The sequence below is a fragment of the Halichoerus grypus genome, chromosome 13 (assembly GCF_964656455.1).
Source record: "Halichoerus grypus chromosome 13, mHalGry1.hap1.1, whole genome shotgun sequence".
In the NCBI taxonomy this organism is placed as follows: Eukaryota; Metazoa; Chordata; class Mammalia; order Carnivora; family Phocidae; genus Halichoerus; species Halichoerus grypus.
The window spans coordinates 93888593-93915301 of NC_135724.1; the positions used below are offsets into that span (position 1 = coordinate 93888593).

General features: G+C 51.6%; 1 protein-coding gene across 2 annotated transcripts in view; it reads right to left on the reverse strand.

Annotated features, from left to right (window-relative positions):
* Positions 1-3762: 3762 nt before the first annotated feature.
* STX2 (syntaxin 2) overlaps positions 3763-26709 on the reverse strand; it is a 29867-nt gene continuing 6920 nt past the window's right edge. Inside the window, exons 2-10 of one of the 2 annotated variants that reach the window (XM_036106512.2) lie at positions 24229-24303; positions 21757-21856; positions 16445-16519; positions 15136-15209; positions 14485-14593; positions 12804-12877; positions 12556-12693; positions 10457-10567; positions 3763-5867 (exon numbers count right to left, since the gene is read on the reverse strand). In XM_036106512.2, coding sequence (XP_035962405.2) covers positions 5790-5867; positions 10457-10567; positions 12556-12693; positions 12804-12877; positions 14485-14593; positions 15136-15209; positions 16445-16519; positions 21757-21856; positions 24229-24303 — 834 coding nt within the window. In that variant the 3' untranslated portion in view covers positions 3763-5789. Of the gene's footprint in view, positions 5868-8366; positions 10233-10456; positions 10568-12555; positions 12694-12803; positions 12878-14484; positions 14594-15135; positions 15210-16444; positions 16520-21756; positions 21857-24228; positions 24304-26709 lie in introns of those variants that run through there. The other variant, XM_078061146.1, reaches the window with a different exon arrangement.

The window sequence follows — 26709 nt, forward strand, 5'->3', positions numbered from 1 at the left end:
GCAGCTGTTATGTATGTAACCAAAGAACTAAAGGAAACCATCCTTAGTAATGAATCAAGAGATTCTCAAGTAGATGGAAATACGTATTTTAAAAAAAAAGATCCAGATGAAAATTCCAGAGTTGAAAAGTGCAGCTACAGTGATGAACAGATTTGCTCCGTGGTGGATTTCAGGAGTAAAGAATCCGAGCACCCGAAGTGAGATCAGTAGACGTTATCCAATACGAAGAACAGAAGAAAAAATACGGAAGAGAATGAACAGAACCTCAGAGACGGGGGGAGAGCAACAAGAATATCAAGATACCTGTAAGGGGAGTCCCAGAAGGAGAGAAGGGCAGGGGCCGGAGGAAATATTTGAAGACATAATGGATGGCCAAAAACTTCCCAAATTTGATGAAAAACAAAATATACAGAGGTCTAGGGGCGCCTGGGTGGCTCAGTCCGTTAAGCGGCTGCTTTCGGCTCAGGTCATGATCCTGGGGTCTTGGGATCGAGCCCCACATCCGGCTCCCTGCTCAGCGGAGAGCCTGTTTCTCCCTCTCCATCTGCCTGTCACTCTGCCTACTTGTGCTCTCTCTGTCAAATAAATAAATAAAATCTTTAAAAATATATATATATATATACAGAGGTCTATCTATACCGAGGCACATGCTGGTCGAGCTCTCAGAAGACAAGGAGAATCATGACAGTAGAAAGAAAGAAGGGACGCACCGTAGGGACTGTTAGGGGCCACAGGATAACGGCCGCGGGGCTCGGTGGGGGCAGGAGGCCGTGGAGGGATGACCTCAAAGGGCGCGAGAAGACTGTGAACCAGGAGTTCACGGTCCACACAGTACCCTTCAAAACTGAGGATGAAACAGAGATGTTCCCGCATAAAGTCCAAGGACATGCTTCTACCAGACCTGTCTTCCCAGAAACACCAAAGGAGGTCCTGTGAGCTGAAAGCAAGAGACTCGGCAGTGATGAGGGTCTGTAGGAAGAATCCCAGCACCAGAAATGGTCGAGCCGAGTGCAAACATCAAAGGCACGGTAGGTACATCTTCCTCTTTTCTTAATGCCTCTGAAAGACGCAAGTTGCGTACAAACAGTAATTTTGTCCAGATTATACAAAGAGCTCTTATGATTCAAAAATAAGAAGCCATCCACATTTTTAAAATGTGCCAAAGGTTTGAGTGGCTATTTCACGAAGAGAGGCCTATGAATGACGAGTAAGCCCATGAAAAGGTGTCCCTCTCCATGAGCCAGTGGGGAAAATGCAGAGTAAAACCGCGGGGAGACAGCACATGGCACCGTCGAGCGAAGCTACAAGAAAAAGACAGACGGCGCCGAGTGTTGTCGAGGATGCGGAGTCTGGGGTCCCTGCACATTGGTTGCTTGGGGGACCGGGAAATGGTGTTACAGTGGGACAAACGGCTTGGCAGTTTCGTAAAGTTACAGGTTCATGCGACCCAGGAGCATCCCCAAGAGAAATGGCACCGTGTGTCTGCAGACGTGGATGCCCGCGAAGCTCAGGCAGCGCGGCTCACGATGGCTAGACCTGCGGTGAGCGGATACACGAGGCGTGGTTTACACTAAAGACAATAGAAAAGAACAAAGTAGGGATTCGTGGTGCCGAAGGGCCAGACCTCACTAGCGGGACGTAGAGGGGAAGCAGCTGGACTGACTCGGGGTGCACAGAATGGCCAGAGAAGCCGGATCACAGACAGAAGGCGTTCTGCAGGCTTCCCGGCGCTGCGTGCGTGCGTGCGAAATGGCCTGAACTGGACGGTGCGTGGTTACACAAGCCTATAAATGTACTGAAAACCACAGAACTCTACCGCTGCGACAGATGAACTCACGGCAGATTAGACCTCGAGAAGCACCTGCAGAAAACACGACGGTGGGCGGGCACTCTGCGGCCCCCCGAGCAGCTGCGGCCCGCGAAGCCCAGAGGACGCGGGCGGGCGCTGGGGCTGCCTGGGCTGGGTCCCCGCCCCACCAGACCAAACCAGCCCGGCTCGGAGCCCCCAGACAGCGAGCCCCAGCACCCGGGGGCAGGCGGCGCGGAGGCCACCCCACGCCACCCCCCACTTCTGCCCGAGCCCCACTCTGCCTCAGAGGCCACCTGCGCCGGGAGCCCCGCTGTGCCCTCGGGCGGGCCTCGCGGCCCCGGGCGCCCAGCGGGAAGCGAGGGACACGCAGAGGCTGTGTGCGTGTGCGCGCGTCTCCCGCCGCAGCTTCTGTGCCCGCCCCGGCCTGAGGTCCTGGGAGGTTCCCAGCGCCCCACCCCCCTCCTCTGTCTTGGAGGGGCCCGAGGTCACGCCCAGGTCAGACCTCTCCAGCACTCCAGGCAGCCTTTTCTGGAACTTACCCCGTGCGAAGTCAAGGCCCGAGCCGCCTTCTGTGGTTTAGGAGCGCGCCTCCTCCCCTGCAGTGGCCCCAGTCCGAGGGGGGGACGGAGGCCGCCAGGCTGTCCGCGGCCCTGAGGTCAAGGTGGAGGGTGGCCGGGCCTGCTGGCTCCAGGTGCACGGGCTGCCACGGCGGGCCCCACCGGTGGGCTCTGCCGCGGTCAGCCCTCAGCCCTGCCTCGTCCCCCCTGCACCGTGCACACGGCCCAGGCTAACAGAGGGAGCAGCGGGACCAGCCAAGCACAGGGTGGCCTGGGGGCCGCCGTTTCCCCTCTGCGCTGGCCGGGGGCCCAGCCCGCAGCCCCCCGCCACGGCCCGCGGCCGGCCTCCAGCTGCTGGGCAGCCCGGCGGGTGGGAACCCCGTCCCAGGTGAATCTGTTGTAAGCTCGTGGGAGGGCGTGACCTGAGGTGCAGTGAAGTGAACAGACCCCTGGCAGAGGTCACAGAGAGGACACGACCCCGGCTGACCCGCGGCTGGCCCCTCACACTCCCGTCCTTGGGGTGGGGCTGCCCTTTCCCACGGTGGGAGCGCGTTTCCAGGCTGCACCTTGAGGGGCATGTGGTGCTGAGACCCTGTGGACGGTGCAGGGACCCCGCTGAGGCCTCCCCGTGAACCCCAAGGTGCTGGCGGGCGGGGCCCAAGCCTGCTCGTCTGCCGCCCCAGAGGAGCTGGATGGGAGCTCCCCGTTGTCCGCCCGTCTGGGGCCTCCTGCCTGCTTCTCGGCCTCTCCCTGCCCTCGGAGCGGGCGGGTTCCAGACTTCACCCGGGGAGCTCGTGAGGGTTCACACTAACAAAATTCATGACTTTATCATCTGAACTACATATAAAAAGTATAAACGAAGGAGCTAACTTACTGCACGTGTGTACCAAGATTGCGGTTTGAAGGGAGACTCGCTGTGGAAGGGGCATCGGGACAGGGATGAATGTATGGGAGCCGAGCTCCAGGCAGGACCTGCTCGCTCCAGGACATAGTTCTCTTCCTTTTTTAGAATTCTGGCTTTTGAACATCACTTTCCAATATGGTTAGAATTTAAGGGTTGTGAATTTAGGAAATCCCACTTAAGAAAAATTCTGAAAGAGGATTAAGCAATGAAAGAGGATAAACAGCTCAGCGCACCGGGGGCGGGAGGACTCCCCCCCCAACCCCATTAATAAAGGAGAATCTGTCGAGTGGACATAAGCAGTGGAAGCCAGTGACTCTGAGATGTAACCCACGTCCCCTGAATTAGCATTTGTTGTGAGCCGCCGGGACTCAGATGGGCTCGAGACACGGGCCACAGAGGCTCGTAATAACAACACAAATAACCAAAACCTATCAACACCCCTACATCATTCACTCACATTATGATACAAAAAAAAAGGCCACGGGTAAGAGTAATTTTCTTAGAACAATTTATTAATGGGTATGCAATAAAGTATGTCCCCAAAAATCTTTCCAGAAATGACAAGACAGAAAGTAAATTGGTTTTCAGTTCTCTGGCAGTTTTTTTAAATGTAAACATAAAACATTTGAAGAAATGATAAAAAGTAACAAGTGAACCTGTAAATATATTTTTAAAAATCTGATCTCAAACAGGTGCTTGAGGCTGACACATACAGACGTGCTATTTAATGACTGACTTAAATATTTATCTAAACAGAAATCAAAAGGCATTTCCATAACTTCAACGACAAAAGCACACATTCAGTAAGGCCTTCAGATGAAAGGAGAATGACCTGGAGCCGGAGCTGGAGGAGAACGGGGGCCGGACAGACACACAGACATAAGGACACAAACAGGAGCACAAGAGCTACACTAGTACAAGCATGATCGCTCAGTATTTAAACACCCCTCCAGGCGAGTCTCCGACGTAGGCAAGGTCAGGGAGCACACCCCACTGACAGGCCATTTCAAGATCTTTAAGAACACATGACGGCCAGCAGGCTCCTCTCGTAATTCTGAGGACGCACAGGTGACCGGCCAGCAAACGACATGCATCCGTTCACGTGAGTCTCAGCTAGGCCGCTGAGTGCATAAATTAGGAACGAGTGGAATTCATAATTGGATTACATACAGAACACAGTTTCCAAACTGCTCAATATCATTCACACCTACTGTGCGGAATCAAACGTCCCCCTCCGTTTCCAAACCAACGTCGGAACACAGGTGTGTGCTTACACAATCGCGGATAGCGATAACCAGTTTGTGACATTTCGAACATCCTTCACATTTATTTACAATTTCACTAGCTTTCTTCGAAATGTCCACTCACTAGTGAGATCCCATACATTTTACAAGTCAAAAAATAAACCATATTATTATACTAAAAAACATGAATGAGCAATAAAATGTTTAACTATAGATTCCTATAAACTTTGGTAATTCACTTTTGAAGTTCAGCAGAATAGTAAGTACTTAACAAGAGCATTTAAGGACCCTGTACAACAGTTTACATTTAGAAGAATTAACGTCTGGAAATAATTGCCATGAGTTTAGAAAGTACTGACTCTTGGTCTTCTCACCACCTAAACTCAGGCCTCATCAATGTAAACAGGGACGCACAGACCTTATTTCCAACGAACAAGCAAGAGGCCGTGGCCTTTCACAGTGCAGGATCTGATGTCTGAGTTCGGGCCGTGGAGATGAGCACAGGAACGGGGACTGTCCTGGAGGGGTCAGGGTCAGGTGCACTGGAACCTCACAAATCAGTATCAACAAGGCACTTGAAAGGCTTTCCGGGGGCTTTGCAGCCGACGTGTGCTTTGCCAAAGGTAAACTGTAAACAACTGTGCAAAGCTGGTTCTATTAATATTACGAGTACTCTTTCAAAAGGCAATATTCAATATATAAAAATGGAGTAAATTAAGATGTTAATATATTAAACAATTTATAAACATTTAAAATTATAGATATCTTACAAAACAGCTTCTGTGACGATAAACGTTTTTGTTGCAAACACCAAACAAACACGAATTAAACACAGTACAAAACCGTCTCTTAATTAGCATGTTAGCTGAGAGGGGGTGGGGGAGGAAAGCTCAGACCTGAAATCTAATAGCTTCCTAACATAAAGTATTCCTAATTAAACTTCACATGTATTTTTAACACTGAAATATAAAAAAAAATTGAAATTTTCAATAATTCCTTATTTTAAGGCCACTGAAGTAAGTTTCACATTGTTACATTTTGGTGATGTGCTGTTCCGAGTCCAGGGACGCTGGGGTAACTGGGCACGCCCATCCCGCTCACAGACCCTCCCTGCACGATGCATCCCGTCGAGATTTCCCCTCGCCTTCACTAAGAAAAGATCAGCACCCAGCGCCAGACGTCACAGCGCCTGGGGCTCAGGCAAGGAACGGGAGGCGCGGACCTGCTGCAGCTGTGGTCTGGCTCCAAGGAGAGTGGCCCTCAGGACATCGTCGCTATGACAGCGTTGTTGCGAGGACAATTCCAAGGATCACAAGCAAAACAATTACACAAATAACAATGAACATCATTTTCTGCAAGATAAAGAAAAACATTAATTTGCAAGGTATCAAAAGAAAGAAATCACTAATGTCATTTCTTAACAAAATCTGAGAGTTTAAAATACGAGTCTTACAGGTCACAGAAAAGGGAGGGGTGGGGAAGGAAAGCTCCACCGGCAGGGCTCTGCGTTACGCACACGTGTCTATTAAATTAAGGGGATGTAGTTAAACGAGGTGTTACAACGATGACGACTTGGTCTGGAGGGAAAGGCAGTCCACTTGGCACCGTGTGGGTCCTTCACGAACGCTCTCTATGATCATACTGCAATGACAAGCTGCTATTCCTCGGACGTCCTGCGCGTCTTCTCAAAACTTTAAATGACTCTCGTTTGCTGACATCCTACTTGCCCGTGTCTTCACACTGAGGTGTGTGCACGTGTGTGAGAAACCGTACGCCGCTGACCCGTCTTCCGCCGCACCCCCAGCCAGAGGCCGGCAACGAGCACAGCTGGCTTTGCTTCTCAGCCAACAAGCATCCCTGCACAGCTGGAGCTAAACCACCTTTGGCTTAAGGCGTCTGGTCCGGTCCAGGGGACCTGCCCGGCGGAGGAGGACTGGATGAAAGGCACCGAGCCCCGCACGACCCGGAGTGCTCTTTGCGGACGGCAGCCTCCTCACCTGCCCCGCCGCAGAGCGCGCGCAGGCCACAGGGCCCCGGAGAAACCCGCCAGGGGAGCCGGCACCGGCCTGCAGCGGCTCCATCCCCACCGCGGCCCGACGCTCAGCGGCCAGGCCCTGGGGCAGCTCCGTCAGGCACAGGGGAGGGAGCGCCGCCTTCAGGCCCCCTCCGTCAGACCCGCGCGCGCTCCTGGCGTGAGCACTGTGGCCCCGAGAACTCCGCTCAGCACCTTGATCTGAGGACAGCCTCTTCCTTAGGCCTGCGGTACCTTCGTCCTTCCCGTGGGCCACCACCCTTCAACTCCAGTGCTGCCGCCTGGGGTCCCTGGGAGAGGCGGCCACCCTGCACGTGAGCTCTTTCTGCGCCCCGGGGGCTGGCTCTGCGCACGTGTGTCCTTCCTTCCCCACTGGCTTGCGGGCGTGCTCCCCTGAATTCCATGACAGCTGGCCTCCTGCACCCCAGATGCCACAGCCGTTCTCGTCTAACACCCTGCTAACAGCTCAAACCAAACGCGTGCCCTCCTCTCAGTGGGCAGAGCGCACCCCGGGGCGCCAACCCTGTTCTGAGTTACATCAGAACATCCTGTTCCGAGTTATAAAGAACCCCGGGCAGGGCACGCTCTGCCTGTCTCCTCAGACAGGAAATCAAGCGTCCCACCCAGGCTGCAGGGCTGTGGGGACTCGGATTACCTCCACAAGGTGCCCACAGTCCGGTGCCGGGCCTACCGGAGGGCTCTGCCGAACACAGAGATTACAGCAACCAGGGCCGCTGACAGAGCTACAGTTATCAACCACTGCATTTGTACAAACGGAGTAATTGTTGGTGTGCACTTTGGTGTGTTTTTATTAACGAGGATTGTTCTGTGTTCTTTTTTAAAGACCTTAGGGTAAACCGGGCATCTGGGCCCAGCACCCACGATAAGCCCACTGCTCCCCCAAAAATCACACTGAAAAACCTGCTTGTACTCAATGGCATTACCAAACGGCATCCCTGGGTCCAATCTAAAGATTAACTTTAAAATCTTTAGTGTAACCACATTCAAGCAACCATATTATGACCACCACGAAAAATTAAGAAAATACGTGTATTTAAAGCAATTATAAAAATATTTTTAAATGCAATTACATTAGCGAAGAAAAATCACAGACACCATGTTTTCCAGCAGAGCTAACAGGACAGCATCGTGAAGATCACATAAACGTCCAAATAAAGAGTGCTAAGGCTCCTTCCTTCTAAAGAACGACCTTCCACCAACGCAGCGGCCGGAGCCTATTCTGAAACAACTTCCCGAGTGATCGAGTGTTGCGGGGACCGCGCCCGCTTCTCCCCGCCGACCACCACGCTGCGCGGGCTCAGGGCCGCCGGCTCCCGCTGGGACGGAGCTCAGGCCCGCGGCACACGGGCCTCCTGACTCGTGTCTGTCACGTGTCTGAGCTCGCTCTCCCGGCCGCAGAGGGGGCTCCCCCGGGACCACCCGGCAGCACCCGGCCGGCGGCCCTCAGAAGGACCAGGCCGACCGGCCCGGGACGAGGGGTGCAGCACGCCAGCCGGCCCTCCAGCCGGAGCGCTCAGCGGGGCGGAGGCTCCCAAACGCACCGGAGACCAGAGGGAAAACACAGAATGCACTGAAGGTTGGAGAAAGGTGAACACAGTAAACAAAAATAAGACACTTTATCACTAACTGTCTGTTCTCCTCGGCGGGGGTGGGAAAACCACGTGCAGCCAACACAGGGCCGCCAGCAAGACGAGGGGCTTTCCCGGAGAGCTCTGCCCCGACCCCAGGCCCCCAGGACCCCCGCCAGGACCCCCAGGGAGATCTCACAAAGCAACCTTCAGCTGTTGCAGTTACTCCCAAAGGCACACGAAAGCATTAAGTGCCTCGGGGCTGTGGCCACCACCCGCCACCCGGAGTGCGGGCGCCTGAGGGCGGGGGGCCCCCCACACTGCACGCAGCTTGAACGGCCACGTGAGGAGGAGGCCTCCGGTGAACGATGCCCCACCTGCAGCCTGCGAACACCCAGTGCGCGCGGCAGCCGGGCACGGCCACCCCGGGCGACAGGCCGCCCCGCCCCCCCGCCGGCGGGCCGCTAGGACGGGTAAGCCCGTTAAGAGCGGGCGCGCGTGACCTCTGGCTAACGGGGAAGTCAGTCCGCGGATGAGCGGTTACTTACTGCCGCCTGGCAGGGGCACGGACGTGATCCACACCCTCACTTGCCAACTGATAAACCAGTAATTAGGGCAATTACGGCCGCCAGGGCCGCGGACACAGCTACAATTACCCACTTTTTCTGTCAAAGGAAAGCAGACCGATTACACGATGGTAATTTCCTACCACATTAGAAGACATCATTCACTGAAAATAAAACAATCCCCAGGAAGCTGCTGCAAAATCTAAGTCACAGGACGTCTGACTGCTTGACAGCTTTTAGTTCTTAAAGACGGTGGTTTTTAGTTGAACGAAGTGAGACTGTTTGGAGATGAACGGTGCTAGACTCAGGCGACCGGGTCCCATCAGTGAGGCGGTGAGTCGGCAGGGAGCGATGTTCCCGCGGGCAGAGCTACGGATGAGCCCCCCCTCGCTCCCTGTTCTCTGCTGTTGGCGGTGAGAGCCTCCACCCCAGAAAGCACAGCACCCCAGGCCGGCTGCCCCCCAGCGCCCAGGCAGCTGCGCGGGGACGGACGGCCGAGGTCTGAGCAGATGCGGCAGCAGGCCGTCCGGGGGCGGAGCGAGCAGCGTGGACAAGCCCTGTGACGTCAGGGCTCAGCCGTGTCACTGGACAGATGGCGACAGGGCCGGACACGGGCACCACCCCTCTCAGCAGCAGACACCGTCCGGTGAGGCCTCCTCAGCAGTGGAGGCCGCGCTTAACAGGAGGCCTGTCGTCTTTGTAAAACCAGCTTTTCAGGAAAATTCTCGCTGCACTGACGCGCTGCTTAGGGAAACAAAGGGACCGGCCCTTTGCTAATGACCCCGTCAGGCAAGTCCTCGGTGTGCCTGGAGTAGGCTGAGAACTCACGCGTGGACCTTATCACCGCACTTCGGGGAGGGGTATTTTAAAGAGCGATGACACAGACCACTGTCGTGTCTCAAAGACCACGAACACGCTCAGACGCGCCCCTGGGAAAGCAGGGCGCTGAGCTCCGCGGGCTGACGGCGGGGGCCAGACGCACCTGTCACGGGACTCCGCGCACAGACCCCGGCCCTCCCTCTCCTCCCGGCGCCCTGGAGCCGCCTCCTTCCGAGGCCTCTGTGGGCAGCGCGTGGGAAGCCCCGGCCAGACGGGCACCGCGAGCCCACGCAGCCTCCGCCCGGGACGGGCAGCCGCGGCGGGCGCTTCGTGCGGGCCTTCTCCACCCCGGGCAGAAAGAAACCCAAGCAGCCGGACAAGGACACCCGGGAAATGCGGACAGAGCTTTCTTGTGCTGAGTCAGAACTTAATGCCGTCGTGTCGCTGTTTTCTGAGAAGAGCTTTGCTCACACGCACGCGGGGTTCAGGTAAGGACGTCACAGCCCCTTCACGAAGCTTCAAGGCGGCGGCCCCACGGCAGCCGCAGTCCGGTCCCGGTGATGCGCTTCTTCCTCCAACCCAGAGAACTGGCAAGCAAGCCCAGCGAGGAGCCAAGGGTTCGCTGCACAGAATGTGTGACCAACGGCTTCTAGAAGTCCAGTCCCCTTAGCTTTACACCCCCTCCAGATAATGGCCAAGACACAGCAGCCTCTGGAGAAACGTGGGGTCACGGAATACAAAGGGTCACAGTCACCACACTTACCTGCACAACCTTGAACTGCTCAGCAAAAATAATCACTTCAGTTTTAAAGTGAAATAAGAACTTAAGGAATTACTTATTTCTTGGACCACCTGGTAAGGAAGGTACATCAACATACTACACTCAAAGCCAAATAAAGAGAAGAATGCACTTTAATTCTTAAAACCAAACTCACCCTTCTAGCTTTGCTGTGATATTTAATAGCTTTCTTCGTTTCTTCCTTAGCGTGCTCTACGTAGTCTGCGGCGTTCATCACGTTTTTTTCTATGTTGTTGATCATTTCGCCCTTAAAACAGAAAGTTCCAGGCTCAGAGGACATTTTCAAAAGACCTGAGTGCGTATCTTATGACAGCCACGGAGCACCGAGAAAGTCTGCACGTGGACGTAATGTGCACGTAACAGACACCAAATGTTTTTCATGTTTACAAACAGAGGAGGACACTAAACATGCCAAGACAAAGCCATCAAAGTGCACATTTCATGAAGAACGAACAGGATGAGGGGGTGGGCGACAGGCTGCCGAGAGGCGCGCCAGGTACCTCCTGAGCTGCGCCCGCGTACGTGCGCTCCCGGGGAAGGGGCGGGCAGCCAACGCCTTCCCGGCGCGCACATACACACGAGGTACAACATCGTTTCTAACAGGCAGAACCTGTCGTGCTTTCTTTCGAACACCAAAAACCAAGACCAGCGTATGTCTGACGCTGAGCTGACGAGACTCGGGAAGAGCGTGGCGTGAGGCGAGTGCAGGGAGGTGTGAGGGGAGAGGCCACGGCCCCTGGCTCTCCGTCCACGGCAGACACACCCCGCAGCAGCGACAGAAGCCGTGGAGAACGGCGCACCGTCACCTCCCGCCTCCAGACCCGAGCTCGCCCGTGGCTCCGACGGCGCACGCCGTCTGACGGGAGCCGACAGCATGCATTGGACACAGAGCTAAGAACACAGCCCTTGTCCTAACGGAGCTTAACGCGACACATCTGGTGTAGAACCGTCACGATTAAAGTCTAAGGTACTCGAAAATCTTTCATAATCACAGAAACAACGTAGGGTCCCTACTGCCGAGCGGCTCCCTTCGGAACTCTCCCTGAAAATTCGAAGCTGGCAGACTCCCGGCGTGGGAAGGCAAGGGCTCCGCCCAGGCCAACAAGAGCGAGTCCCCCGCCCGCTGCCCCGGGGCTGTTGGGTTCTCCCACCAATCACACAGTACCCGAGCTTTCCAGTTTATGATACACGTCCTCAAAATAAAGTGCTCTTCAAAAGGTCGGTGATACACATGGAGAATGAATCCCGTACAAGGATGGACTTCCTGTCATCCCTCACACAATCCAGAAACTTCTCACCAGACTGCTCCTGCCAGAGCAGGTCCTGAAACCAGCCTTCAGGGCCGTGAGGACGCGATCTACCGAAGATGTGTGACACCGACCCTCCCACGGCACGGGCGTCACCCGAATCCTAACCCCTGAATCAATGAGCGGCCGCGTGCAGGCCTCGCTCCCTACTGGAAACATCCCGGAGGGCCTGGTTCAGGTCCCAGGAGTCAGAACACACCAGCCTGTATTTGACACTGGATTTTATATTTTGTGAGGAATTGTCCACATTCCTTCCATCCTCTCCCAGGGGAACCTCCACACCCTCCCCGCCTGCATCACTGGACAAACCAAGAACCACCACCACGCAGTGACCACAGGCTTCTAGCTGTGTCACGGACGGTACCCTAAATTGAGGGCTTATTCTTTTAAATGTTTCTCCCAATTATCATTCTAATACATGCTCCTTGTAGAACACTTGAAAACACATGTATTTTAGAGAAAAACATTAAAATCCCCCACAGTCCCACTGCTGTTTTACTTGGTAGATTTCTTTCCTTCTGCGAACACTGTTCTACGGAGCCAAGTTCATGCCATATACGTACACGCATGTGCGGGATACAGAACTGTGCTTATAGAGGGGGATGTACACACGTGAGACTATCTCCCTGTTCGCTTGCAGGTCCAGCACAGTATTTGTACGTCTCACTAGAAATCTCCCTGAACGACAGTCTCCCTGTGGCGGCCTAGTGGGCTGTCCTGTGGACACACAGAACTTAAAGAAGCCGGCCCCTCACTGTTGGAAGTTGACGCTATTGCCAGCATCCCTGTCTCACAGTAACACTGCAATCAACTTCTGAATTTTGAGACTGGATCCAAAATGCTGGCTTCCTCGGCTACGCGGGAATCCGAGAGGAGACTTCACAAATGCCTGCTGTCCGTTTGGAGATGGGGAGATGTGTGCAGTTACCTGGGTCTCCACGAACATGGCCATGTCCGTGAACATTTCATGCAGCTCCCGGATGCTGGTCTCCAGCTTCATGATGTCCTTGTGACGAGACTCAATTTCATTGAGAGCTTGTCTAGTAATTTGTGAATCTGATATAATCTTTGAAAAACAAACACAAAAAAGAAATACTGATGAACTCAGGGCCGCTTTGGGAGTGAGGCGCAGGCAGGGACGTGTGGGCGCGCGGCCGCGGCCTCCCGGACGCTCACGTCTGCCGTGAAGACAGAAGGGCCCCCGGTCTCCAGCATTTCCTCCAGCTCATCATCCGTCGTGGTTCTTCCAGCTGCAAGACGAACACAAAGTTCACTCAGAACGTGCCAACATTTATAAACGACTCTTTCAACCGTAAGTTAGCAACTAAAACCTGAGTTTACATTTTTAAACATTTTTCTAACCTTTCAAATGTATTTTCTTAGGAGAGTGTTAATGTTGAGAGAAACTGACATAAGACTAAGAAACAGGAAAAATCAGGAAACTCTCATGTAGAACCTCATAACTGGAATGAATCATAAAACCTAACTTGAGCATGAATGAGAAACAACTCCAAGGAGGACATCATATGTAATTTTGTGCCACACGTTTTCCTAAGTTTAACTCTGGCTTACGGATAAAGGGTATGTTATCAGCATAGACTAGAAAGTCATAAATAAAGACTGAATAATTAGAATCAGACGCTTTAACACTTGTTATGTGTTGGTTGTTGGTATTTTTCCTTGAGTTTAAATATATTAATGCTCTCTATGAAATACATTCACAGGTTTTTGGAAAAACTCAATTGATAATTCTTATTTTTTACAATTTGTGCCACAAAAGACAAAATAAAATGACTGTCATAATAATTAAAATATCATTTAAAGTGAATGCTGACAGCAGCATTATTCATATCGTCATAAAGTGGAAATGACCAAACGTCCGTCAGCTGAGGCCCAGGTAAACCCAGCGCGGCCCGTCCGCACGATGGCGCCTCAGGCCACGGGATGGCCGCACCTCGAAACATCTGTGTTAAGTCAAAGGGGCCAGTCACAAAAGACCACAAATTGCATGATTCCATGTATGTGAAGTGTCCAAAACGGGCGAACTGGCAGAGGCTGGTGGCTGCCGGGGGCTCCAGGGAAGAGGCGCAGGGAGCGACTGATGGTAGGTGCACATTTCTGGGGCGACGAATGTTCTACGATCGGCTGTGCGACCCACTAAAGCCGCTGACCTGTACTCTTCACACGACACTGGCATGCTATATAACTGTGTCTCTGTCAATATGTTGAAATGCCATTTGATGAGGTTCACACTCGCAGCTCTCTGGGCTCCCCAGGTCCCCGGGGAGGTGCGCACTGCGCCTGTCGCGAGCTCGTGCCACAGCTGAGGAGCCCTGGTCTTCTCTGACGGGGAGCAGACACACCTGACGGACCCTTAGGCGGTCAGCAAAGTGCCCTCCGCCCGGAGGGAGGCCCGAGCCCCACCGTCCCAGGCTGATGGCTCCACACGGGTCCTTGCAAGGCAGACTGGAGCAAAGGGCCGTCCGCGCTTGCTCGCCAGACACACAGCACCGTGAGCCCTCAGAGACCGTCTCCCCAGACGGAGCACGGAGGTTTGGGGGCAACAGAAAAGTACTTGAGGAGATAATGGCTGAAAGTTTTCCAAACCTGATTAACCCTCCAAAAATAATGCTGATTAGAAAGTAATTTAAAGTCCACTCACCAAGGATTTTCCAAAGGATGTAAATAAAGAAAAAGTTCTGGTGATTCAACGAACAGGAAGTCATGAAAAGGTTTTAGGTTTTGCAATATTGGCAAAAAATAAAGATGGAATAACTATTCTGAAATTACAGTACTTTGATGTCAGACCTTAAGAAAAATATGTTTTTTTACAAAAATAGCATTTTCCTTTACTCACTTATTTCTAGCTGACGCTGTATCCGTCCTTTGCTCCGCTCCCGGAACAGAGTCTGTGCCTCATTATATTCTGTCATAACTTCCACAAATTTCCGAGATAGTACGGAATGCTATTAACACAGAAGAAATTAATACACAATGATCATTTCCGCTGAAAGTGACATACAAAAACATGACATCAGGAAAACTGCACCTGTTATGGGAGTCCCTCACACAGACAGTGAGATGAGCCACGGCCAACTCTGCGACAGAACCCGGGCTGAAGCCTCACGCGCACCACCAGCGACCCCACCTTACAGACGCGGACACTGTGACGCAAGTTCGCCCGTGGGTCCCGGCTTACTGGACGAGGCCTGGCCTGCACGCTGGGCCCCCCTTTGTCAAGCAGAAGGGAGCAGCCTGACCACAAACCTTTAGAAGGTGCGGACCTCACCCCCCCCCACCCTCCAGGGATTCGGATAATTCAGATAATATTGCTCTTCAGAGCAGAACTCTGTTGATGGACTGAATACACTTTTTCTTCATAATAAGGAGGTCATCTATAGAGATGTAAGGATTAATGTGACATAAAGATGAACTATTTTGAATTTGAAAGAAGTAAAAAGACCTATTCTTCACATCGTTGCAGTCTGGATGAGGCAGACAACCAAACCTGGGTTCTCCGGATGCGAAGATCCACCGAAGTCCGGTTCCCACTCTCATCCTGGTCAAAACTTTGCTCAATAGCTGGAAACAGACAGGAAAAGAGTCACCTTTTAAGCTAAAAAACAGAGGTTTCTCAAGCCAAACCTCAAAATGTTTTTCTTTCTTATCAATTCCTCATCAATTTATGGATCTCAATAATGATATCCATCGTTGGTAATACCACAAAATAAAACCAGATGTTCTATCTTAACATTTAAAAGAAAAACAAACAGATCACCTGACTGAGGAGTTTGGAGAACTTAACCATCCATCTACAGGAGATAGAGCTTTCAAACCCTGAGGCATGGCCAAGTCTGATGGACAAATGTCCTGGTCTCTCCAACCAAAACAAAAAAGGGGGGGAAGAGGGAAGGGGAGTCTGAGTTTTAAAAACTTTAAATGACATGCCACCAATCCCAGGGGATGGTCCTTATCTGGAACCCAGTTCAAGCACGCTGTAAAAAGAAATTCAAAGAACACTGGGGAAGCATAAATTCTGATGGGATATTTCCTAATAAATAACTGGATATAATCATGGCACTGTGGTTGTATTTTTGGGTGAAAATCCTTCTGTTCTGCAATACACTGACATATGTGCTGATGAAGCCACCTGGGCAGGTGGGAGCCCCGGGGGTGCAAAGCTGAAGGGTGTGGCCACAGGCTTCGGGCCGTCATCTCCCTGCCCCCACCTGTCTGAAATGCTCCCTGACAAAAGTTCTTTCTGATCCGCAGAGATTTCCTGGATTTGAATGCTCTTTTGTAACAATCAGATAAAGCGTGTCTTCCCAGCATCTCCCTCTACGCCCACACCTCCCAGAAACTACCTCTTGGAGCTGAACCTCCAGCACCAGAAGCTAAACTCCTGCAAATTTAAGAAACTAAGAAGAACTGGAGATTCGTATGAAAAGCTATTAACCTTCTCAAGTATCTGCAATTCAGCAAAAAAAGTCATAAAAATAGGCCTCTATGAGAAATTAACAATTTATTATAAGCAAATGCTTAATTAACCTTGATGAATATGAACTCGTGTTTCTGTCCTAAATTTGCGGATTAACAACCGTTAGCTTTAGCTCCCTGTGGGCAGTCCTCAGAGCCAGTAGTTTAAGAATTCTAGAACAATGAGTAATGTAAAGGCCACTACTCCAAGTTCATACAAATAATTCATAGTGCTCACAGTTCTGACTTGTAAAAATGTCAAGAGTAAGACATTATAAAGGAAACAAGATTACCCATACGCCACCATCACCCATTACACGCAGCCAAAGCTGTAAACTCACACTTCAACTTGGCTCGGATTTTGTTAGCAGTTTTCTTGATCTCTTTGTTCAGATCTTCAAGCTCTTCTTTTATTTCTTTAAAATTTAAAAAAAAAAAGGCATCTAAGCTATAATACCCAATAAACTTAAATGGAACAATATTCTTGGTGAATATTCAAGTGTTTGGGTCTCAAAGTGAGGCTCCCAGACCAAGGAGCCCCAGCACCAGGTGGGGTCCTGGGAGAAATGCACATTCCTGGGCCCCGCCCAGACCTACTCAGTGTGGGACCTGCGGCCAGCAATCTGACCTAACAAGCCGCCAGGTGACTGTGATGTGCACCTGCATTTGAGAAGAGCTGGTTTATAGCAATTAACTGATAAAATAGTTCACTGAATCTGTCGCTAACACCTAGACCTAAGAAAGGAAGCAGAAATTTAATCGTATTCTGGAAAGAAATTCTCCCATGTGTTTGATCTCCTTTGTGCTCATCTCTACCTAATCGAAGCAGGCTCCTCACAGGAGTGCTGGTACCCGCGCTGGGAAGGCTGAGGCTAACCCTCAGACCCGGTCACTGCGTCTGGAGACGGAGAGCCAGTGCGGGAGTCTACAGGAAAATGCACACACAGCAGGAGAATGTGTGTGGCCGAGCTGAGGACACGGCACGGCAGACTTGGGGAACAGCTACGAGCCATGGGGTGCGCACAGAAGCCTCCGTAACTGAGGACTGAGCCTGGGGTGGATCAGAGCCCCGTCCCCCAGATGGCACTTCCCAGGAGCACTCCCCGCTCTGGATACGAAAGCCCTGGGCTGTTCCAGGACGAGGAGATCCCGGACTCCCTGCTCACACAGGCAGGCAGGGGCTCAGGTGCTCGTGAGGGAAATGAAAGAGGCGTTTTCATATCTGATCCCTTCAAGCGACAGAAGAGAGCCATAAGGGTATCCTTGGCAAAGGGAGCATTTCGAACCACTGAGAAAAGGATGTGGTGCGATCAACACTCCTGCTGAGAACCAGGAAAACTGGACAAAATATATTTTTAATCTGCTTAGAGGCATTTAAAGCTAAAATGTCAGGTAAGGGGGCGCCTGGGTGGCTCAATCGTTCAGCGTCTGCCTTCGGCTCAGGTCACGATCCCAGGGTCCTGGAATCGAGACCCGCATCGGGCTCCCTGCTCAGCGAGAAGCCTGCTTCTCCCTCTCCCGCTCCCCCTGCTTGTGTTCTCTTTCTCTCCGTGTCTCTCTCTGTCAAATAAATAAATAAAATCTTAAAAAATAAAAAAATAAAATGTCAGGTAAGGAAATCCAGGAGAAGAACACCCAGAAAGGGGAGCCAGCGACTGGAGTGGCCTGAAGCTGGAGGCAGGGGAGAGGACAGGAGAGCTGCAAAGACACTGAAGGCCCTGCCCTGGAGGAGGGGACTGTGACAGGGTTCATCTAACCCTCCTAAACTAGACCCAGAACTGCTGCTGCCCCTGGCCATCTGTCAGAAATGTTTAAAAATCATCTTCTAGAAAAGAAGATACTATCCTAGGACTCAAATTACTGCCACAAGCTTTTATGCACAAAGCCCAGGGCCCGACCAAAAATAGGCAGGCAAACAAAGAACTAGTCGAGGTACACAGACCCCCAGGGGCACCAGTTAGTGGATGATCAGATACAGACAGTGAGATCATTATGTTCAAAGGGGTGAAATACAAGATGAAGAATTTTGTCAGAAAATCAAGACAGGACAGAAAGGAACCAAGTGAAATTCTAGGACTGAAAATATCTCACCCAGAAATAATTCAATGGGTGAAGAGCGGTCTGCGGATGAACCACAAACGGACTTCCCATCAGAATGACAAGATGGGGGCGAGAACAGAACAGAGGGCAGGGGAGCCAGGGGCACAGGGAAAAGGCCTGAACACACAGATTTCAGGTCCCCCGAAGAGGGAGGGCAAGAAATGGAGCAGGGACGGCTCGTGAGGAGAAAGGGCCCAGGCAGCCAGAGGCGCAGATCCTAGGATCCAAGAGGCTAACTTAGGAAAAGCAGCACAAACAGAAAGAAAACCGCACCCAGAAACAGCAGTACAAAATCGCTAAATCAAAGACCAAACACCAAGTATCTTAAAAACTGCAATTCAACAGCTGACTTAAAAAAAAAAGGGGGGCACTGGAAACATTACTTCAAAATTTTCAAGATGATCAAAGAAATTTACTTCCCGATAGATTCCTACATGAAGACATCCTCCAAGAACAAGATTACGGGGGCGCCTGGGTGGCTCAGATGGTTAAGCGTCTGCCTTCGGCTCAGGTCATGATCCCAGGGTCCTCGAATCGAGTCTCAAATCGGGCTCCCTGCTAGGCGGGGAGCCTGCTTCTCCCTCTGCCTCTGCCTCTCTCTCTCTCTCTGACTCTCACGAATAAATAAAACATTAAAAAAAAAAAAGAACAAGATTACGGATGGAAAATTTCAGACAACTGCATATTCCCTACTAAAAGCAGTAACAAAGAGTGTTTTTTAGAAAGAAATGACCTCAGATGGAAGTTGTGAGACCCAAGGAAAAATAAGGAGCCCTGGTATGGGTATGCATGTGGGGAGATCCGAATGGACGTTCAGGGTACAAACATTTATGTTGCTTTTACCCATTATATACGTACGGCAATATGTGCGTACAAGAATAGGTGGGGTTAAAGTTTCCTAACGTCCTTGTGTTACCTGGAAGTAGTAAAAACACAGATTTCTACTGGACCTTAATCGAGAATGCACGCTATACTCTAGATGACGATGACTATAACAAAAGAAAGTAGTACATATAAATAAGCTGGTGGTGGAGGAGATATAATTCTTAAAACCCAATCCAAAAGAAAGCCTGAAAAGAGAGAAGTAACAGAGAACAAGCAAGAAAAGTGAAAACAAGTATGATTATGAATGTCCACCTCACTATATCAATAATTCTAGCCAAGAGCCTGCAATCAATTAGTGACAAAAAAATGATCAGACTGGAAAAAAGACAAAACCCAATAATACTTTATTTATAAAAGATGAGAGAAACACAAAAGGCACACGGCTATGGAAGATCAACAAGAAGCAGTGGGGAAACCTCTCCCACAGCCACGAATCAAGGCAAACCGGGGAGCTCTGTTCACGCAGGCAAAGTGGCCGCGAGGACACAAACGACCGTCAGTGGGGGCAGGAGGGACGCTCCCCCCACGACGAAAGGCCCAACGCAGCACGAGACGCTACAGCTGTGAAGGCATCGGCCCCCCAGCTTTCCGCGCACGTGCGTCTGGCCCGGACCCCGGAAGGAGGGAAACAGAGGTAAGCTCTGGAGGGCTTCACGGGACGGGGCTTCCGATGAGAACAAGGCCGCACGTCCGGCAAGAGCACTTTATCAGCGTTACCTTCCCCGGTGAGAGGACCAGCACCGGCGTGCAGCAGTGTCCCTCTTCGGAGATTAATCTCGGAGTGGTCACTCTGAAAGGAGGCGGCACAAATAACAGCCCACGCGGAACACACGTAGCCCACACGAGAGCCCGCAGTGTGTCCCTGCGCACACACAGATCAGCGTGGCGAGCGTGGACCACTGGTGAGTCCCACCGTACCAGCACCGCAACCTTCCCAGCGATTCGAAAACGTTACACTAAAACTCTGAAGACGACGTCTAACGGCACCAGGACCTTGACGCAGCAGGAACCGGCCCGGGAACAGGGCACCACCTGGTGGCCACTGTGCTCAGGCCCCGCGCGGCCCTGAGGCTGGCAGGGCTGGCAGCCCCCGTCCACCCCTCGTGTAGCCCACCCAGGAGCCGGGAGGGACAGCGCCGAGGCACCCCTGGCCCTCCCAGGGGCCGGTTCTGCGTCGCCCCAACCCCGCCCCCCCGGGCCCAGTTCTGCAGGAGAGAAACTACTTCTGTTTTCAAAGGTCAATTAAGTGAGCACCTGGACACTGCTTCCCCCGTTTTGGTTCACGCTCTGTCAGGAAACAGACAGAAGACCAGAGCAATCGGTCTATTTAGAGCCCTGAAGGGACTACTGTGAAGCATTAAGAGTTCTGCATGTATTCAAACAGGAGTGTTATCTGCATAATTCTTTGGAGGTAAATTATTCAAAAGAAAAAAACATGCTAATATTTATTCAAATTCAATTTTCCCAAGAACTAAGATGTTAATAGGTGTTACATAAAAAGTTCTGTGGGCAAATAAATGTGTGCAACACTACACTAAGTTAAACAGGCTTCTTTATTTAAGCAGGACTGCTCAGGGCCTTTATCACTGAGGACACTGTAACTTCCCAAGAGGGGATACGGTACAAGAAGGCTCCCAAATGCACTAGGTGACACACCTCCTGTCTCATAGGCTAGCTGACGACAGTCGTGCTCCAGAACACATTCTGGGAAACGTTTTTCTAAACCATAAGATAAGGCATCTACTGAGGGCCAAAGCATTATTTTACAAGACATTCAAAATCTTAAAATTAAGAACATGTTCTTTTCCAATGTAGTATCTTTATTTCTTCAATGTAAGGCTATACCAAATAATCCTCTAACAAAAAGTTGCTTTCAGCTTTCCTCTGAAGTTGAGAATAAGTGTCCCCATCACCACTTCCGCTTAACCCCATATCAGAGGTCACTGAAATAAGTCCACTAAAAATAGAAAGCACAGAGCAAAGGGAAAAGTGTCATTATTCACAGATGACATTCCTAGGTACAGAGACAATCCAGCAGAATCTACACAGAAATTAACAGCATTAATAAGTAATTAGGCAAGATAACAGGGATACAAGGTCAACGTATAAAAACCCACTGTACTTCTAGACATAGAAACAACCAGAAAATAAAGCTTATAGCAGATACTATTTACATTAACATCAAGACCTCCACCACCTTTTAAGAAACACAGTGCAGGATGCGTGAAGTCCCTACAGCAAACCCTGTGGAGCATGACCGAGAGAGATTAAAGAAAATGAAAACTGTAGAGGGACGGACCCTTTTCATGGATTAAAAGATGCAATATTTTAAAGACACCAATTTTTCCCCAAAATGATGTATGGATTCCAATTCGCAATCTCTGATTTATCCAGATTCATCTTACCTGCCCTAAAAATGCTGTTTTCCAACTCAGTCTCTTATTAACTTTCATTTATTTTGTTTAAAGATTTATTCTATTTTAGAGAGAGAGAGCGTGAGCAGGGAGAGTGGCAGAGGGAGAGAAAGTGCATCCGAACAGAGGGGCGGCCTGCCTGCCTCCGGGGTTAGGACAAGCTCCCCATGCGACTGTGTGCAGTCAGGGCTGAGGCCTGTTTCCCAGGCAGCAGGAGAGAGAGGGCGGCACAGTTTTTAAAGCCAATGACTTACTTCCTTCTGGGTTTGGTGCAGAAAGAATGATGCTGTGGTTTTTCTTTACTTCTTCAACGTACTGAGCTATTTTAGCTGTACTGTTCCTGATCTCCTCAACCTAGGACAGATACAAACAGCCTCACTGTTGTGGCAAATTCAGATTTGCTACCACTTTCCATCACCTAAAAAGGGAAGGATAAATGAATAATTACCACATGAAGAAATAACAGCCTTTTTCCATTCTCACATTGATAATTATTTAATTGAAAGATAAAAAAAATGTACCGTGTTAAGATCCATACCCCCATGACTAAGGTGATATCAATCGACATTCACCAACAAAACCTATCAGGTTGTAAAAACCTTTACAATCGAGACCCAAGTGTCAGCACAGATGACGTCCACCGGAAGCACACGGCCACGCACCCAGCGCTCCATGTGGTCGAGGTAGACGAGGCTATCCCGGCAGTAACACTCCACGTGGGGAGGCGTCTGCGGCCGATGGGGCCAGGCCTCCAGAGTCATTGTTTCTACCTCTCATGATCTAAACTACTCAACACTTGTTTCAAAATGTAAGTTACTCACCAGCGAGATTTGTCCAAATGGATCCACGTATCCATAATTACCACACTGGAAAAATAGCTTAAATGTTTACTGATTCATTTTAAAATAGTAATTATAAGATCATTCCATGTTGTGGTAGAAGCCCACATCCCAAACCTGCGAGTGTTCCCTTACAGGGCCGAAAGGGACTTTGCAGATGGGGTTAGGAGTCTAAAGATGGGAAATTATCCTGGATTGTCTGAGTTGCCCCAAAGCAACCACAAGAGTCCTTATAAAAAGGAGGCGAGAGGATTAAATCTGGAAGACGGGCGCGTGGTAACATCGGCAGAGGCTGGAGCGAGGCACTTACAGAGCCAACGCGCCGGAGTCTTCTTCCCTGGAGCCTCCGAAAGGAGCCAGCCCCGCCAGCAGGCTCATTTCAGGTCTGGCTGGAACCACACGATGGTGAATGCCCGTCAGGGGAAGCCACTCGGGTTGTGCTTCTTTGTGACAGTAGCGAGGAGAGACTAAGTCCACACACATATTCGTGAGAGAATGGAGGAAAACACAACTTCGTATCACTATGAAAATGGTCCTGACCACATGGACTCCTTGAAAGGGTCTTGGCCACCCAGAGGCCCCCGGTCTCAGCTCCAAGGCACATTTGGAAAACCAAGTGTTAAGGAGAGGGTAACACAGAATTCTGGCTTCCTAGAAGGGCGAATGGCCGTGTTGCTGGGCCTGGAGGTGATTTCCATCCACACGCAATTTCTGTAGAACTTTAATATTATTACTAATCATGTAAAAACAATGCACGAAATAAAAGGTGATTCTTTTAAATGTTTGCTAGTTCATCACGAAGGCGTAAACACGCGCAGGATACTCTGGGTTCTGTGCACAGGCCGGCGGCTCCACCAGCCGTCCTGAAAGTGCTGTTTCTGCAGTAAACTCCGTGGTACACAACGGTCACCAAGTAGAAAAGACACGGTTTGGCCCCCCGCAGAGTTCTGCAGTCTCTCTGGCAGCGGCCCCAGTGTGGCCCAGAAAGGAAAGGGGGCGGTCACGCTCCCAGCAGCCTGCGATCAGCGTGGCGCCCACTCCCACCCGACAGCTAGGAGGGACACGGCGCAGGGTCTCTTTCTGTCCCTTACAAATCATCTTCACAAAGGGGACGTTCCCTGGCACCTGGTAGGGCACTGGCCAGGTGCAAAATCCTATCTTTTACGATGTTCTAAGTGATATTTAAGATCTGAATGCCATACTCTAAAAACAAGTTTGTATTAACAACATCATTGTCTATTTGTCTAAGAAGTCATTCCACAAAGCTTAACTGTGAAAGGAAACAACTATTTAACAAGTGAAAACCTGGACTTCAGTTGGACTCTGCTGCCCCCAGCACACCCTGCCCCCAAGCACGGGCACCATCCTCGTGCCTCCAGGGTTCCGCGGCCAACACGGGTCGGCGCGTGGCCCCCAGAAACCAAGAACCAGATCTGCGCCACTCTCCAAAGGACCAGGCGGCCCTCAGTCTGGAGAACGCCACCAGTCCTGGGCGAGGACCTGTGAGACTCAGACCCACCACAGGGCTGGCGGTCCCCCGGGGGCAGCCCTCCTCCTCGGCGCTATCACCCGGCCCCAGCTCCGCATCACCGACAGGGCTGCCTCGCCAAGCCCCACCCAAGCCGGGAGCGTAAGGCTCCTCCTTGGGGAGGACAGGGGTTCGGGGCTCCAAACCGCCACTCCCACCAAACCCTCCCCAAGCCTATTTCCATGAAGAATGGCTCAATACTACCAGATATGTTCAGGGCACGAAAAATCCTAGAGAACTTATGTCATCGAAAACAACTTTTTAAAATATTACTTTTAGTATTTTCCAAATACAACACACACACAGTTACACTGTGTTTAAAGAAGAAAGTCTGCTGGGCTTCATCGAATGGCTCTTACCTGATGGAAGAAATCATCCATGAAATGGTCCTTCTCAACAACAACACTTGTGTCCCCATCGTCATTTTTTCTACACTAAAATGGAAAATATAAAAAGGAAAATTCAGATTTTAGAAATGTTCACACAGGTACAAACGGTGAGAGAGAGAAGCACGTGGCTAGAGCGCAGGGCTGACAAGCCCGCGCTGTCGCGAGGACCGGCCCTGCCCACCGAGGACCCGGGCGCAGGTGGGGCAGGACGGAAGCAGCGGACAGCCCTGGGGGCAGCACGGCCACCTCCTGGAAACAATGGCGGGACTTCCCAGAACTTAGTGACCGTGAAGGTCAACAGGACACAGCAAGTTTATCCTCAAGAAGTGAAACCCTCGTACCGCATGTTTTCTACAAAGATTAAAAAACACTGCCCCCACTGGCTAACTTTGCTAAACACAATTTTCAAGGAACTTGCACATGTAGTAGCTGGTGCTCCTCGTTTTTCCCTAAGTGAGTAACTCCCAGGGGCCCCACAAATAATCAACAGGGAATAGGGAACAGTTAATAAGGAAACAGTCAGCAGGAAGAAGGAAAGCAACTGTCCTGACCGCGGACAGAGCCACAGGGACGCTGCACCAGCAGTCAGGCTCTGAACATTTCAATCCCATCAAAGAATATTCTAGGGCAGTTCTCAGACTTGAGCTGCATGAGAATCATGGGAAGGCTGGGCCTCTGACTCAGCAGGTCAGGGTGGGGCATTCTGAACACTAGAACATTCTAACATGGTCTGGTGCAGCTGCTGGTCCCGCGACCCCGCGTAAAGAGCCACATTCCAGGGAGGCAGACTCTGTGCGGGTGGGAGCCGGCCCTGGGAAGACGGCATCCGCTGGGCTCAGCACAGAGCCCCGGCCGCCCAGCCCAGGGGGCCGCTCCCTGAGCTCAGCGCGCGTCAAAGGCCTGTATGCAGCGTCCCCTCGTGGGGAGGGCGGGACGAAGAGAAGAGGAAAGAAAACCTGCCAGAAAGACCGCGGAGGGAACGGCTTTGAACCATCTCCGTGAGGACACGCTGGATGAGCCCGCTCACTGCCAACCCTGTGCAAGCTGAGGTGGCCGTGGGTTTCAGGAATTCTCAGAACCTCAGCACAATGGAAGTCTTCACCCATTCCAAGTCTGGACTGTAGCTTTACTGATCTACAGCCTACGAATAACTTGGGAGACAAAATTCTACTAAAATTTAGCTAAGAAAAATCTGCAAAGTTAGTAAATGTTTAGGAAAGCATAGGAAGACTTCCCTCTGCACCGTCCAGGGCCCTCGTGAAAGCAAGACTCGGCCTAAGAGTCAACAATAATGTCTCACCACGCTGAGATCTCTAGATGTCACCTCTCAGCCTGGGGCCTCTTCTGGGCCAAAAGAAGCCACGTCAGATAGCGGAGGCAAAGGGAAAAGAGAGGTTTCTCTGAGAGAGAGAGGAAGCGCTCACTTAGAGGAGCGGCTTGTAGAATGGGAGGAAGCCCTAATCACAGGGTCGCAGGGTCGCAGGGTCGCAGGGTGACACGGTGCGCGCAGAGACGAGCGGGGCGGACCAGCGGGGCAGTCGGCAAGGGGGAGGCAGGAGCACCCCACGGCATGGGCCTGCACTCTCCCTCTTGCTGGCGCGCACGCTCGCTGGGCTGGGGAGGGACCCGCTGGCTCCTCTCAGGCGTGGCCACCCACTCCATTAACCCTATTTATTCCCTTTGCCGACTCCCCAGGGTGGGGGCTTCCCGGTAGTGTCCTGAGTTACACCGAGCCACCACCTTGCTCTCACATGACACCAGTTGTTGAGAAAGGCGCCTGGCATGCGTGCCACTGACAATGTTTGGTTTGTCTGTGTTAACAGGACAAGTATTATGAGTTGAACTGTGTCCCTAGAAAAGCAGACGTGGAGGGCCTAACCCCAAGCCTCAGCATGTGAACCACGGTGGGAACAAGGGTTTGTGCGGGTTACGATGAGGTCATGCTGGAGCAGGGTGGGTCCTTCACCCAACATGACCCCTGTCCTCGTAAGAGAAGACAGCCACCCAGGGGAAGAGGGCCACGAGGATGCCCCCAAGGACGGCCAGCCCCACCGGAAGCTGCGAGGGCAAGGAAGGAGCCCCCCACCGGTGCCGAGGGAGCACGGGCCTGCCATGCCTCCTCTCAGACCTCTGGCCTCCAGAGCTGGGAGAACCCCCCTGCCATGTGTCAGCCCCCGGTTTGTGCTACTTTGTTCCGACAGCCCGAGGACATTGACACAGCAAGTCGGGGCTCCTGCCCTGCACTGGCCTCCCTCGCTGATCAAGACGGTTTTCCCATTACTGTCAGCAGGAAAACAGCGTCGTCCAGATGTGGGTTCCAGTCTGCCTCCCGGCAGGGCCTGAACCTCCAAGTTTCTGCCTCCGGTCTGCGAAACATGGGCTCCCCTGGCCCCACCTCCTTCAGAGACGGGCTGTAAGCACTTCCGTCTACCTGTGTGACCGAAGGGGTCT